This window comes from Rhinoderma darwinii, chromosome 1 (assembly GCF_050947455.1).
Source record: "Rhinoderma darwinii isolate aRhiDar2 chromosome 1, aRhiDar2.hap1, whole genome shotgun sequence".
NCBI lineage: Eukaryota > Metazoa > Chordata > Amphibia > Anura > Rhinodermatidae > Rhinoderma > Rhinoderma darwinii.
In genome coordinates, this window is record NC_134687.1 from 31,592,811 (window position 1) to 31,608,916 (window position 16,106).

At 43.1% G+C, this 16,106-nt stretch overlaps 1 protein-coding gene across 1 annotated transcript in view; it reads right to left on the bottom strand.

Annotated features, from left to right (window-relative positions):
• MXD4 (MAX dimerization protein 4) overlaps nucleotides 1–4,966 on the bottom strand; it is a 70,791-nt gene extending 65,825 nt beyond the window's left edge. The window contains exons 1-2 of the mRNA XM_075848964.1: nucleotides 4,550–4,966; nucleotides 1,759–1,858 (exon numbers count right to left, since the gene is read on the bottom strand). Coding sequence (XP_075705079.1) covers nucleotides 1,759–1,858; nucleotides 4,550–4,613 — 164 coding nt within the window. The 5' untranslated portion in view covers nucleotides 4,614–4,966. The remainder of the gene's footprint in view (nucleotides 1–1,758; nucleotides 1,859–4,549) is intronic.
• Nucleotides 4,967–16,106: the final 11,140 nt, after the last annotated feature.

Genomic DNA, 16,106 nt, shown 5'->3' on the forward strand with positions numbered 1-16,106 from the left:
CTGAGGTTCCTGTCCGAACCGCAGGCCGCAATAAACAATCAGTAACATTGAATCATTTACTACAAGAAAACCTTTGGTTGTGCCAATTACAATAAAGTAACCTATATACCTGTTCTAACCCCGGATTATTGTTCCCACACAGCGCCGTAAAAGTATGGCGCAGGAGCTGAGCACCTGCCGTTATCAGCAGGCGTCAGCTGTAATATACCGCTAACACCCTGCTGCAACAGCCGGGATCAGAGCGAACGCCATTACCGGCCATCTGACCCCCTAGATGCCCTGGTAAATAACAACAGTGGCCCCTAAGTGGTTCTACAAAGAAAAAAAACACGTAATTGGTAACGCCGCATCCGTAGCGACCCAAACGAGAAAAGTGAACACGTTATTTATCCCGCAGGGTTAACGCCGCAAAAATAAAAATGTAAAAACGATGCCAAACTTGCTGTTTTTTGTTCATTCCACCTCCCAAAAACAATGTAAAGTGATCTAAAGTCGGGGTAAATGGTAGCAATTAAAACGACAAGTCATCCCGCCAAAACCAAGCCGTCACACCGCTCCAGAAGGAAAAGTAAAACTGTTATGGCATTCGGAATGCGGAGATGAAAACATAAAAAAGATTGAAGCGTTTTTAAGGCCCAAAATGGCTGCGTCCTTCAGGGGTTAACATCCAGTAGACCGGACCCCCCAGTTCTGCTGAACCAGATCAAAGGGGCTGTCTGGGACCAACACAAAACGGGCCAAGGGAGGAAATGCTATAAAAGGGGGGGGGGGGGGGGTTAATGTGCACCCGTAAGGGTGTGTTCACACAGCCTATTTTCTGCTGTTTTTCAGGCCGTAAACGCACGGAAAATCGGAAGCAGGACATCTGCGCATTGATTTCAATGGGAAAAACAGCCTTCTGTTCCAGACGGGCCGTTATTTTTATGCGACCGTTTTGAAAAAAAACGGCCGCGAAAAAGAAGTTCTAGGGACGTTTTTGGAGCAGTTTTTCATTGATTATGGAAAACCGCCCAAAAAACGGCCATAAAAGACGCCGTGAAAAACGCGAGTGACTTAAAAAAATGTCTGAAAATCAGGAGCCGTTTTCCCTTGAAAACTTTTTGACTCAGCGTGTGAACATACCCTTATACAAACACTAAAATAAGACCATATTATAGCGCGAAACGTGTCGTACTGGCCCTTTAAGTAAAGATTTAATCAAGATATGATCCTCAAAGATCAATATCAGTATAAATCATCAGAAAAATCCAAACAGATACGGTCTGAAAAACGTCACAGTAATTCGAGCAGTGAACTTCTCCAGTGTAAATTCTACAACCTTGCACGCCACCTGGGCGGGGAGGGGAGGGGGCTGCCACCTGGGAGGGGAGGGGGCTGCCAGAGAAAAAAATATATATAACAAAAACAAAAACTAAACTTTCTGAAGTTTTGCAGAATTGGTAACTAAAATTGACACGTGGCGAAACGAACGCGACCCGACGACAGGCCGCGTCCTAAGTTAGGGAGTGCGGCAGAGACGCGTTATCTGCGCGGGATCAGTAGCAGTGCAGATGTGGGCGAGGACAGGGGCCGGCGCCAGTGGCAGTGCGTGCGAGGGATGAGGGAGGAGCGCGGGGCTCGCAGGCATGGTGTACGCGTGGCAGTGTTTATATGGAATCAAAACAGAGCCAAGCCCAGGCAGGAAAGATGGCGACGGCCCACAGCACCTCCCCCCTCGTGTCCGCCACGGGACCGGTGCTCGGCGCCTTCTCCACTTACCTGTTATTCTGGGATTTTCTAGAGAGTGAGGCTACTTTGGTTTTCTTCAGGGAGTAATCGTTGTCGAAGGGCAAAACGGATGCATAGCCATGTTCTGCTTCTGCAACGAGAGAGGGGGAGGGCTTCTTAGCAGTACTCGGTGCAGCAACATACAGATGGAGCAGAGCGGAGTATGCACAGCGTGTTTGTGGTAGTAGGGGACCTGAACGTGTTTGTGGTGTTGAATGCGTCAGATAATGGTCCGTTTGCGTCTGTTCATCTAGCAGAGCCGATTATGTGCTGTAGTTGAGCATACGGTGGTGAGTTTGTAAATGTAGCAGAGCCGATGTTGCGGCTGTACCAGAGCTGAGTTTGTGGTTGTAGCAGAGCTGAGTTTGTGGTTGAAGCAGAGCTGAGTTTGTGGTTGTAGCAGAGCTGATGGTGTGAATTTAGCATAGCTGGGAACGTGGCTATAGCAGAGTCGAGTTGGAGAATTTAGCAGAGCTGAGTGTGTAGCGCAGCCACTAGTTTGATGTGTGTTATTTACGTTTTTTTCCATAGGAACCGGAGATAAGAATAAATTATCTTATTAATATGTTGCACAAACAATAAAGACCCAATGTAAACAAAGTCAGCTCTGCTATATCTGTAAAACAAACACCCGCCCTCTCTGCAGGACTACATTGTAACACCCCCCCCCCCCTTCTTGTGTCAGCTGGGCAGGGACTGACAATCATTTGACACGGAGCAATGTCCCCAGCGTGACAGCAGCTCCGACACACACCCGTATGTTGCTGCACGTGAGCGCCATGTATCTCCCTGCAGCTGTATACACTGTGTATATCTATATCATGCCACACGTCGTGTATCCAGCACTGGTCACATCCACATGTATGCAGCTCCTCACAACACGGACAGAAACAAGGCGCTGCTCCTCCTGCGGATATGCGCACAGCGCACACTACACACCAGGGGGCTTATATAGAAAAGAGTGGCAATGGTCGTCATATATAGTCACTAAAAATGGCGTCCGGGCTCAGCGTTTATTATTATTTTTAGTTATTTCTTTTATAATATTCCTGCAAACTTCGCTTTGCAGCGCTGGGGGCCTGGGTTCAAATCCAACCAAGGACACATCTGCATGGAGTTTGTATGTTCTCCCCGTGTTTGCGTGGGTTACCTCCGGGTACTCCGGTTTCCTCCCACACCCCAAAAACATACAGGTAGGGAATTTAGATTGTGAGCCCCAATGGGGACCGTAAAAAAGAGAGAGGACCTCTGTACAGCGCGGCGGAATATGTTGGCGCTATAGAAGTAACTGAAAGAAATAAATTAAATAAATACATTTGCACCGCAGTCAAAAAACGCTTTATAATCGTGGCGTAGGACGACTATGTACCGTAAGTGCGAGATGTTTCATGCACGAGCCGAATGTGCACCTTTTTTTTTTAAATTTCATGTTGCAAATGCAAGACCCCAAATATGAGCAATTTCTAAACAGGTGTGGATAGATAGATAGATAGATAGATAGATAGATAGATAGATAGATAGATAGATAGATAGATATGAGATAGATAGATATGAGATAGATAGATAGATAGATAGATAGATAGATAGATAGATAGATATGAGATAGATAGATAGATAGATAGATAGATAGATAGATAGATAGATAGATAGATAGATAGATAGATAGATAGATAGATATGAGATAGATAGATAGATATGAGATAGATATGAGATAGATAGATAGATATGAGATAGATATGAGATAGATAGATAGATATGAGATAGATATGAGATAGATAGATAGATATGAGATAGATAGATAGATATGAGATAGATATGAGATAGATAGATAGATATGAGATAGATAGATAGATATGAGATAGATAGATAGATATGAGATAGATAGATAGATATGAGATAGATAGATAGATATGAGATAGATAGATAGATATGAGATAGATAGATAGATAGATAGATAGATAGATAGATAGATAGATAGATAGATAGATAGATAGATAGATAGATAGATATGAGATAGATAGATAGATATGAGATAGATATGAGATAGATAGATAGATATGAGATAGATAGATAGATATGAGATAGATAGATAGATATGAGATAGATAGATATGAGATAGATAGATAGATATGAGATAGATAGATAGATATGAGATAGATAGAAAGATAGATAGATAGATAGATAGATAGATAGATAGATAGATAGATAGATAGATAGATAGATAGATAGATAGATAGACAGATAGATAGGAGATAGATAGATAGATAGATAGGAGATAGATAGATATGAGATAGATAGATAGATATGAGATAGATAGATAGATAGATATGAGATAGATAGATAGATAGATAGATAGATATGAGATAGATAGATAGATAGATAGATAGATAGATAGATAGATAGATATGAGATAGATAGATATGAGATAGATAGATAGATAGATAGATAGATAGATAGATAGATAGATAGATATAGATAGATAACCATACACATAATTCTATACATATATACAAGGTCAGAGCATGTAGAGTATATATACAGTAGTATATTTGCATGGATACGTATATGTAAACAAGTGTAAAAGTATATAGAGTGGTGTATACATAGCTGTATACTGACAGTATATACAGAGGGCACATGTATAGATATAGGTGAGGATTTCTATAGACAGTGCATTATATAGAAGTGGATGATGACTGAGCAGTGTCACCATACAGGAGCCATGTACCAGGCTGGGCAGCCCCCTCCCTCCATATAACACCCCGGTGTCAGTGACAAATACCTCGGTCTCTTCTCTCCAAATATTCAGCTGCCTCCAGGAGGATTAACAGAGAGTTCAGCTCCATACTTGTATATAAATATAAGTCTCTGTATATAATATATATGTAAAACTAGAGATCTGGTAAAAAATAAACTCTCCACTTCGCCCCTGGCTGCAGAGGGAAAAATCAAAACAAGATGAAGTGGGACGAACTACAAGGAGTTCAGACGCTTTGGGGACTTCTTAGTCCATATAGACGGGAGCACAGCTTCATTTGACATACGGTGATTGACAAGGAAGACCTCCAATGGAAGAGCGGATAAAACAGGTAGGCGTGGTGTTCGATTTCGTTGTAGCCAATTGAAAAGCTTTTCGTAAAGGTAGAGGGCGGGGAAGGGCGAGGGGAGGAGAGTCGCGGAGAATGTTGACAGATCCCAATCAACTTACTGAAAGGGATGGTAACGATTGAGATGCCGAAGCCTAGCAACAACGAGTAAAGCCGCGCCCACCCGATGCGGGATTGGATACATTTGTGCATGTTAAGTAGGTTATCGTTGATTGGTCATGTAAAGTGCCTGTGACAGCGGGGATGCTCGCTGAGGCGCCGGCCAATAGGCGACGTTGAACTTGACGTTGCTGTGAGGAAGAGAAAAGTTGAAAAGGAGAGGAAAAAAAACACAAGTGGCCATGGCCGGTTTAGGGATTGTAGTCAAAGACAGAGGCCAAAGGAAAAACGTAGAACTGACTCTATAGGAATTATTAGATTGGATAACTTTGTGTTATGTATTTTTTATGAACATTATACAATTATAATCTATAGTTTATAAATGGCAGGCGTGCCAAAGTGCGTAATTAGTTTTTTCTTTCTATACAAAATTACATTACCTTATGTTGACCCATGGATTTAAAGGCATAGTTACCACTTTTTAAGAACCGCTGGCAGGGAAATCTTAGGGATTCCCCATGAAATAACAATTCCGGAGCATATTTTCATAGAACTCTAACTTGTGCTGTTCCTCTGTTATTCCTCCTAGAAATGTGTTCAAAAATTGACAACTGGCTGCTACCATTTCCCTTAGGGGCGTGTCCCTACACAGTTTCACCCTGTCAGCTCTGATTGGACAGTGTCAGTCTGTGTAGGGACACACCCCTTAATGGTAACACCCAGTTGTCAATTTATTCAGAAATTTCCAGGAGGAATAACAGAGGAATGGTACAACAGAAAGTTTTAAGAAAAGATGCTCCTTGTTGTTTCACGCTGCATCTAATTTACATACAAGGCGGGAAAAGATTGGATTTAAGATGATGAATGTACGCCGTGGGTTTTTGAAGTGGGAAAGAGGTCATTATACTTCTTAGAGAAGCGAGTACTGAAAGGTGACCGCGGTTTAGGTGATTAAATGAGGGTGACAGGTTCCCTTTAAAACCCTAGACGAAAACCTTGTGTCAAGGAGGCCATCGGCTGGGTTCACATGTCGCGGTCAAAATGCGTTTTTTTGCTGTGAATCGCGTCATTTTGCGGGGAACAAAAAATAAATTTTGAATACGACATGTAAGGGTATGTTCACACGGCCTATTTACGGACGTATTTCGGGCGTTTTTGCCCCGAATTACGTCTGAAAATAGCGCCTCAATAGCGCTGACAAACATCTGCCCATTGAAAGCAATGGGCAGACGTTTGTCTGTTCACACGAGGCGTATATTTACGCGCCGCTGTCAAATGACGGCGCGTAAATAGACGCCCGCGTCAAAGAAGTGACCTGTCACTTCTTTGGCCGTAATTGGAGCCGTTATTCATTGACTCCAATGAATAGCAGCGCTAATTACGGCCGTAATGGACGCGGCGTTCAAGCGCCTGCACATGCCGGTACGGCTGAAATTACGGGGATGTTTTCAGGCTGAAACATCCCCGTAATTTCAGCCGTTACGGACGCCCTCGTGTGAACATACCCTAATACTGCGCGACTATCAAGAAATTAGACTCCTACAGTCCATAAACGGGTTTTCCCAAAATGATAAATTATATCCTATTCACAGGATAGGTGATAATTTTATAATCACTGGGCGTCCCACAGCTGGTACCCCCACCGATCGGGGGTCCCGATCCCCCAGATCCCCCTCACTTCACCCCTTGCAGTAAAGAGGATGCGCCTGCCACTCTATTCACTGCCTACGAGAATGAAGGACACACGCACTTAGATGCCGCAGTCAATAGTGACCTTGGCATAGAGAGGGGGGCCCTCTGTCACCCCATCGATCCCTCCGTGATTGCAGGGTACCGATGCTTTGCCATGGCAGCTGGGGACTTAGTGAAGGCCATCTTGGTCCTAGCAGGGCTTAAAAAGTACAATACACTGCAATATACTAGTATAAGTTTTCAACAAAAATGTTCAACTAAATTTAAGAAAGTTTTAAACACTATACAAAAAAAAAATATTAAACCTTTAAAAAAATAAACCTTTCCCCATTTCTTAAAATATAATAACGTTGATAATAAAAAATAAACATAATTGCTATCACCACGTCCGTAAAACTCGAAATCATTCAAATACAGCCTAATTTATTCTGCACGTTGAATGCTGAAAACAAACAAAAAAACTTAATCTCCCCAATATATGGAATTAAAAAGTAATCAAAAAGTCGTATGTGCCCCAAAATGGTACCAATTAACGAGCGCTCGTCTGCATGATAATCGCCCAGTGTAAAAGGGACTTTACAGCGAGTCATTGTCTGTCTGAGGCTCCCAGACTTAAAGGGGTTCTCTGCTTTGGACAATCCCCATTAGAGTATCGTTATTACTTCAACAACATGCGACATTTCGGCTAATAGGCGCCTTTCTCAAGCATGTTTGAGAATCTCAGCAGACGAAATGTTGCACATTTTTGGAGTAATACAATATTTTCTAAGTACTGAGTTTGGCTCGTTTGTTTTGACTCCGATTTCTATTGAATTATGTACAGAGTGTGGGCGAGTCGGACGAAAACCGCCAGGTGACGTGCACCGGTTATGTATACATTGAGTGCTGCTTAAAATAAGAATATTTTTACTTGTTATTATAGTACCTTGACGATAAGCTGAATACAAGGGGTCGTCCTGTTAGGACCCCCAGCGATCAGCTGTAATCTGTGGGGAAACCTGGCAGTAAATGTTCAATTTGCCTGCAGTGCCACCACAGGAGAAGTAAAGTATTACATAGTGCCCATTCAAATGAATGGGTTGTCTGTGTAATGCAGGACAGGTCTTCCAGAGAATGAGACGCTGTTTGTAATTGCTCTTCCCAAAAGATAAGGATCCTGAACAGAGGATTCCCTCCCTATTAACTCAGAAAACCCTAATAGGATGTATGAAAATGGGTTTTCGAAACTAGACAACACCTTTAAGTGGCAGTGAGTGTAAAGTCCCCAAACCAAATCCACTTTGTACCCGTGTTAGGTTGTCGTTTGTAATTTACGCAAGAGGAAATGAGCAAGATATGTAAGTTAAGGGGATTGTCCACTACCAGACGACCGATGACCCATCCACCGGATAGGTCATTAGTATATGATCGGTGGAGGTCCGACACCCGGACCCCGCATCGATCAGCTGCTCCGGCTGCATCCGGGCACCGGACATCCATGCCGGAAGCAGATGACTCCGGCCACGGAATAGTGGCCGGGCTGCAGTACTGCAGCTCTGCTCCTATTTAAGTGAATAGGGGCAGAGCTGCAGTTCGGCACCACGGCCGCTATGCAATATACGGAGTCATCTGCTTCCGTCTCCGTACATTACATCAGGAGCAGCTGATCAGTGCGGGGTCTGGCCGTCGGACCTGCACCGATGATATACTAATGACTTATCTGGTAGATAGGTCATCAGTTGTCCGGTAGTGGACAACCCTTTTACGTAATTTCAACATTTTGCCACACATAATAGCCTCCCAAGGCATCTGGTAATACAAGAAAATCTTACAATTTTTATCATATATAGTCAAGAAAGAAGAAGAGACCTCGGTTGGCACAGGAGGAAGCCACAACCTGAAGGCCTCTAAAAGAAATAATTACTATGAGAAACTTGTTAACTATGTTAAAGGGACACTAATCCTATAGTTTGTGTTCTCTAAATTTGCTGTGAACTGGAATACAATATATTGTTCTCTGTTATCAGTCATTTCAGGCTGGTGAGAGGCTGCCTGTAGGACAAGGAGTCATGAAAAATCTCTGTGATCCCTACGATCACTACTTTATCTCCCAAATTTCCAGTTCTAAGAACCTCCAGATACATTTACATATATGTGACTGATATTATCTGCCCTACTTATAATATGCTGCATGCTGCTGACTTAAAGGGGTATTAGGGTATGTTCACACGACCTGTTTTCGGCCGTTTTTTGGGCCGTAAATGTCCCGAAAAACGGCAGAGAAATCGGAAGCAGAACGCCTCCAAACATCTGCCCATTGATTTCAATAGGAAAAACGCTGTTCGGTTCTGACGGGGGCGTTTTTTATGCGACCATTTTTCAAAACGGCCGCGTAAAAAAACACCAGTGAAAAAGAAGTGCGTGTCACTTCTTGAGCCGTTTTTCATAGACTCTATAGAAAAACAGCTCCAAAAACGGCCGTGAAAAACGTGAGTATGATTAAAAAATGGCTGAAAATCAGGATCTGTTTTCCCTTAAAAACAGCTCTGTATTTTCAGACGTTTTTGAGTTTGTGTTTGCGCATACCCTTAGGCCTCATGCACACGACCCTAGCCATGTGCACGGCCGTGATTTTCGGGTCGGCCGGGGGCGGAGTGTCACCCGCAAGCCGCCCGCAAATTGCGGACCGTGCACAATGCCGCGTCCATTATTTCCTATGAGCCTGGACCATGCAGGGACCGTGGAAACCACGGTCGTGTGTATGGCCCCATAGGAATGAATGGGGCCGCAATTCTCTAGTGGATTTTCGGGGGAATTGCAGCCGCAAAAGCACGTTCGTGTGCATGGGGCCTTACAGTTTCAGGGGGAAAAAAAGCTTATTCATTAGATAATGATAAGAAATAAAATTTTCTGATATACTTTATAGAGGACAGCTTTTTGATACATTGGATAAATGTGTAACTTTTAATCATACACTAAATAAGCTTTTGCTAAAAAAAAAAAAAAAAAAAAAAAGCGTAATATCCCTTTAAGGTTTAGAGCTCCTTTAATAACAGCACTTTCGTGACTACTGCTTTTAGTATGGTATAATTCCTGCAGAAAATTAAAGCAATGATTTATCGCTTGCTGAGCTTATGGGTTGACAAATATTTATTTTCCTACTAGAAAAGAGGCATTCTGGGAGCGTTACTAAGGAGAAATGAGGAGTGCAACAGAGATAATATACTCTTCCCAGTGGGATAGTCTCCTCACAGACTGACTGCCACAACTGGATGATTGCTCTGGCACCTGAAGCCACCAGGGATCGTACTTTTCCATTACTCAGGAATTACGAGCTGATGCGAGCTCAATAATGAACACAGTCATAACGGGAGGAATCATATCAAAACTACAGGGCAGGATGACATAATCCGCTTTATGGCACAGATTGTCCTCTCTGCTGTGCTTGTTTTTCCCAACATTCGGAGCAATCATGACAAGATATGAAAGTCTGAGACCTGATGCACACAGCAAAGCTGTGGGCACAGACGGTTCCCGTATGGCGGCACACAGAGTCCCTACAATTCCGTATTACGGAGCCATAGGCACACCGTATGCTGCCTCTGTAACTTTGGAAATACATTGCATTACATATCTTGTACCGATCCTTAGTTACAGCCTGTATTATACCCCGGAGCTGCATTCCAGTGATTTGCACCAAATTTATTATAAGGCACCCACATGCCGTTTTGATGCAATTTTTGGTGCATATTTTTGAACCAAAGCAGGAGTAGATACAAAAGGGAGGAGAGCTATAGAGGAAAGACTGATACTTCTCCTCCCTTTTGTATCCACACCTGGCTTTAGCTAAAAAAGCGGCATAAAAAACTGCACCAAAAACAGCATCGACACTGTGTGTGTGATCCTGGCCCTAAGCTAAATTGACACAAAGTGTTTTGCTGTGTTTTTGTTCATTTTTTATTATGCTTTTTTTTTTTGTGTGACAAGACGTTACATTGAGGCTGCGTTCACACGACCATGTTACGTCCGTAATGTACGGAACGTATTTCGGCCGGAAGACCCGGACCGAACACACTGCAGGGAGCCGGGCTCCTAGCATCATAGTGATGTACGACGCTAGGAGTCCCTGCCTCTGCGTGGAACTACTGTCCCGTACTGTAATCACGGGACAGTTGTCCTGCAGCGAGGCAGGGACTCCTAGCGTCGTACATCACTATGATGCTAGGAGCCCGGCCCCCTGCAGTGTGTTCGGTCCGGGTCTTCCGGCCGAAATACGTTCCGTACATTACGGACGTAACATGGTCGTGTGAACCTAGCCTAATGGTTTTCAGAACACGGCCGTAATAAGGCTTGCCCGTTCTTTCTGCGGTCCAGGCTCATTGAAAATAATGGCCGCAGCTGACACTCCGTGGCCAGCCGACCCGAAAATCACGGTCGTGCACATGGCTACGGTCGTGTGCATGAGGCCTAAAGGTTATGTAAACGTTTGAAGATGTGTTTGGTGCAACTTTGTCATTTGTTATTATTACTTTTTTTTAAACTTTTTGAGATACAGCTTCTATGTAACCTGGATACATAGAAGCTGCATCCTGCACTTAAGCTTGAATTCGTCAGGTCAGCTGCACTGACGGCTTCGGTCACAGCGGGTACTGAGTGACTCTGACAGTTCATAACTTAGATGTGATCTATAAGAGCGGCATCCTACATGTCAGAGGGGAATTTGTAGAGACAAGCAGGACCCGCTGTCATCAAAGCCATCAGTCCCGCTGACCTGACGGATTCAGGTTTCAGCACAGGATACAGCTTCTATGAGTTCATTTCTTTTTTATTACCCCCCAAAAGTGATTAACCCCTTAAGGACGCAGCCTAGTTTGGGCCTTAAGGCTCAGAGCCCATTTTTCAAATCTGACATATTTCACTTTATGTGGTAATAACGTCGGAAATGCTTAAACCTATCCAAGCGATTCCGAGATTGTTTTCTCGTGACACTTTGGGCTTCATGTTCGTGGTAAAATTTGGTCGATATATTCAGTCTTTATTTGAGAAAAATTGCAAAATTTAGAGAAAATTTAGAAAAAATAGCATTTTTCAGAATTTAAATGCATCTGCTTGAAAAACAGACGGTTATACCACCCACAATAGTCACTAGTTTACATTTCCCATATGTCTACTTTAGATTGGCATCGTTTTTAGAACATTATTTTATTTTTCTTGGACGTTACAAGGCTTAGAACATAAACAGCAATTTCTCATATTTTTAAGAAAATTTCAAAAGCCTTTTTTTTAAGGTACCTGTTCAGTTCTGAAGTGGCTTTGAGGGGCCTATGTATTAGAAACCCCCATAAAGCACCCCATTTTAAAAACTAGACCCCTCAAAGTATTCAAAACAGCATTTAGAAAGTTTTTTAACCCTTCAGGCATTTCACAGGAATTAAAGCAAAGTGGAGGTGAAATTTGCAAATTTCGTTTTTATTTCTGAATTTCAATTTTATTCTATTTTTTTTCTGTAACAAAGAAGGTTTTACCAGAGAAACACTACTAAATATGTATTATCCAGATTCTGCAGTTTTTAGAAATGTCCCACATGTGGCTCTACTGCGCTCGTGGAATAAAACACAAGCCCTAGAAGCAAAGAAGAACCTAGTGCATTTTGGTGGTGCTTTTTTATTAGCATATATTTTAGGCAGCATGCCAGGTTTGGAGAGGTGTTGAGGTGCCAAAACAGTAGGAATCCCCCAAAACTGACCCCATTTTGGAAACTACACCCCTCAAGGAATTAATTTATGGTTATTGTTACCATTTTGACCCCGTAGTTTTTTCACAGCGCGTATTTGAATTGGGCTGTGAAATTAAAAGAATGACAATTTTTCCAATAAGATGTCATTTTTGATCAGAATTTCTTATTTTCACAGGGAACAAAATGCCCCATTTTGTTGCCCAATTTGTCCTGAGTGCGGCAATACCCCATTTGTGGTGATAAACTGCTGTTTGGGCCCATGGGAGGCCTCAGAAGGAAAGGAGCGCTATGTGTTTGTTGGAGTCCAGATTTTACTGGATTGGTTTTCGGGTGCCATGTCGCATTTGCAGAGCCTCAGAGGTATCAAAGCAATGGAAACCCACCAAAAGTGACCCCATTTTGGAAACAAAACCCCTCAAGGAATTTATTTATGGGTGTTGTGACCATTTAGACCCCACAGTTTTTTCACAGAACTTATTTGAATTGGGCTGTGAATTTAAAAAGAAAAACTTTTTTCCAATAAGATGTAGTTTTGGCTCAAAATGTCTTATTTTCACAACGAATAAAATACCCCATTTTGTTGCCAAATTTGTCCTGAGTGCGGCAATACCCTATTTGTGGCCATAAACTGCCGTTTGGGCCCATGGGAGGTATTAGAAGGAAAGGAGCGCTATGTGTTCTTTGGAGCACAGATTTTGCTGGATTGGTTTTCGGGTGCCATGTCGCATTTGCAGAGCCCCAAAGGTATCAAAGCAATGGAAACCCACCAGAAGTGACCCCATTTTGGAAACTACACCCCTCAAGGAATTCATTTATGGGTGTTGTGACCATTTAGACTCCACAGTTTTTTCACAGAATTTATTTGAATTGGGCTGTGAATTCAAAAAAATGAATTTTTTTCCAATAAGAGGTAGTTTTGGCTCAAAATTTCTTATTTTCACAAGGAATAAAATACCCCAATTTGTTGCCCAATTTGTCCTGAGTGCGGCAATACCCCATTTGTGGTGATAAACTGCCGTTTGGGCCCATGGGAGGCCTCAGAAGGAAAGGAGCGCTATGTGTTCTTTGGAGCCCAGATTTTGCTGGATTGGTTTTCGGGTGCCATGTCGCATTTGCAGAGCCCCAAAGGTATCAAAGCAATGGAAACCCACCAGAAGTCACCCCATTTTGGAAACTACACCCCTCAAAGAATTTATTTATGGGTGTTGTGACCATTTAGACCCCACAGTTTTTTCACAGAATTTATTTGAATTGGGCTGTGAATTAAAAAAAAATTTATTTTTTCCAATAAGAGGTAGTTTTGGCTCAAAATTTCTTATTTTCACAAGGAATAAAATACCGCATTTTGTTGCCCAATTTGTCCTGAGTGTGGCAATACCCTATTTGTGGTGATAAACTGCCGTTTGGGCCCATGGGAGGGCTCAGAAGGAAAGGACCACCATGTGGCCTACTGGGAATTTTCTGGTGCTAAGTCGTGTGTGCAGAAGCCCCTGAGGTATCAGTACAGTTGAAACCCCCGAGAAGTGACCCCGTTTTAAAAACGACACCCCTTAAGGAATTCATCTAGAGGTGTAGTGAGCATTTTGACCCCACAGGTATTGTGTAAAATGTGCAGCAGTTGGTGCAGAGTGAGATTTGCAATTTTCTATATATATGCCATGTCAGTGTCCGATATATTGTGCCCAGCATGTGCCACCGGAGACCTACACCCCATAAACTGTAATGTTGGCTCTCCCGGGTACGGCAATACCCTACATGTGGCTGTTATCAGCTGCCTGGGCACACAGCAGGGCTCAGAGGGGAAAGATGAGGAGGGGTAAGCTGTGCGAAGTGGATCAGAGCGAGTAAAACTGGGGTAAATTAAAAATAAAGGGATGGATGATAAATTTGAAAACACTCTTTCATACAGAGCTCTGGTTATTCGGGACACGTGTCACATTGATATATTGTATCATCCCTTATCGCCCTCTTATAGCAGACTCTGCACCTCTTTTGACTTTTTCCCTTCTTGCCAGTTTGGGGAACTTCTCCTAAAAAGTGTTGCCCTGGTACGATGCCTGTGGCCCCGCTTCCAGAAGTACTGTAAGGCTTCAGGACTTGATCTGACAAGTCCACCCCTCCCATGTACCTATTGTAGTCCAGGATGCAGTCTAGTTTGGGGGTCCCTGTACTGGTACCTCGTACAGGTACATGGGTACTGGTGTGGCATCTCCCTGGTCTTGTACTTGACACACAATATGTTGCTGCTAGATTGTGCCCTGCTCTCACCCCTTCTGAGTGTTTGCCCAAGCAGAGTCGTAGGGAGGCCTCTCAGGTTTCTTCTAGCAGTGCCGCATGCCGCAGGACTTCTGGAAGCGAGGCAGTTGAAGAGTGGGACGCTGGTATAAAAATTATCCAGGTAGAGGTGGTAACCCTGGTCCAGCAGTGGGTGCACCAAATCCCACACAATTTTTGTATTAACTCCCAGTAAGGGGGGGCATTCTGGGGGCTGAGAACTGGTGTCCTTCCCTTCATATATCCTAAATTTGTAGGTATACCCGGATGCACTCTCGCACAGCTTATACATCTTCACGCCATACCTTGCCCTCTTACCCGGCAGGTACTGGCGGAATTGAAGCCTCCCTTTCAATACACTTCTCGGGGGTGAATGCTGGGAAAACCGGGCACTGAAACGGTCTAATAGGGGTCTCCGTTTATACAAACGGTCAAAACTGGGGTCATCTCGGGGTGGGCACGGCTCATTATCAGTATAATGTAAGAAGCGAAGTATTGCCTCATTTTTATTTTATTTTTTAGTTTCCAGCTCAGTTCTGAAGTTGCTTTGAGGGGCCCATATATTAGACACCCTTATCAAACACCCCATTTCAGAAACTAGACCCCTCAAAGTATTCACAACAGCATTTAAAAAGTTTATTAACCCTTTAGGCGTTTCACAGGAATTTAGAGCAAAGTAGAGGTGACATTTAATTAATTTAATTTAATTTATTAGGCACCATATCCGGTTTGAGGAGGTCTTGTGGTGCTAAAACAGTGGAAACCCCCCAAAAGTGACCCCTTTTTGGAAACTAGAGACCTTGAGGAATGCATTGTAGTTTTCTTGGGGCGCATGCGACTTTTTGATCAATTTTTATTCTATTTTTAGGTGGCGTGGTGACTAAAAAAACAGCAATTTTACTATTGTTTTTTATTCAATTTTTTTTACAGCGTTCACCGTGCGCTATAAATGACATATTCACTTTATTCTGCGGGGCGATACGATTACGGCGATACCAGATGTTTATAGTTTTTTTTTATGTCTTATGGCGTTTGCACAACAAAATACATTTTGTAAAGTATAATTTACGGGTATGTGCACACACACTAATTACGTCCGTAATTGACGGACGTATTTCGGCCGCAAGTACCGGACCGAACACAGTGCAGGGAGCCGGGCTCCTAGCATCATAGTTATGTACGATGCTAGGAGTCCCTGCCTCGCTGCAGGACAACTGTCCCGTACTGTAATCATGTTTTCAGTACGGGACAGTAGTTCCACGGAGAGGCAGGGACTCCTAGCATCGTACATAACTATGATGCTAGGAGCCCGGCTCCCTGCACTGTGTTCGGTCCGGTACTTGCGGCCGAAATACGTCCGTCAATTACGGACGTAATTAGTGTGTGTGCACATACCCTACTTTTTGTGTTCCCTTATTCTAAGAGCCATAACTGTTTTATTTTTCCATCAG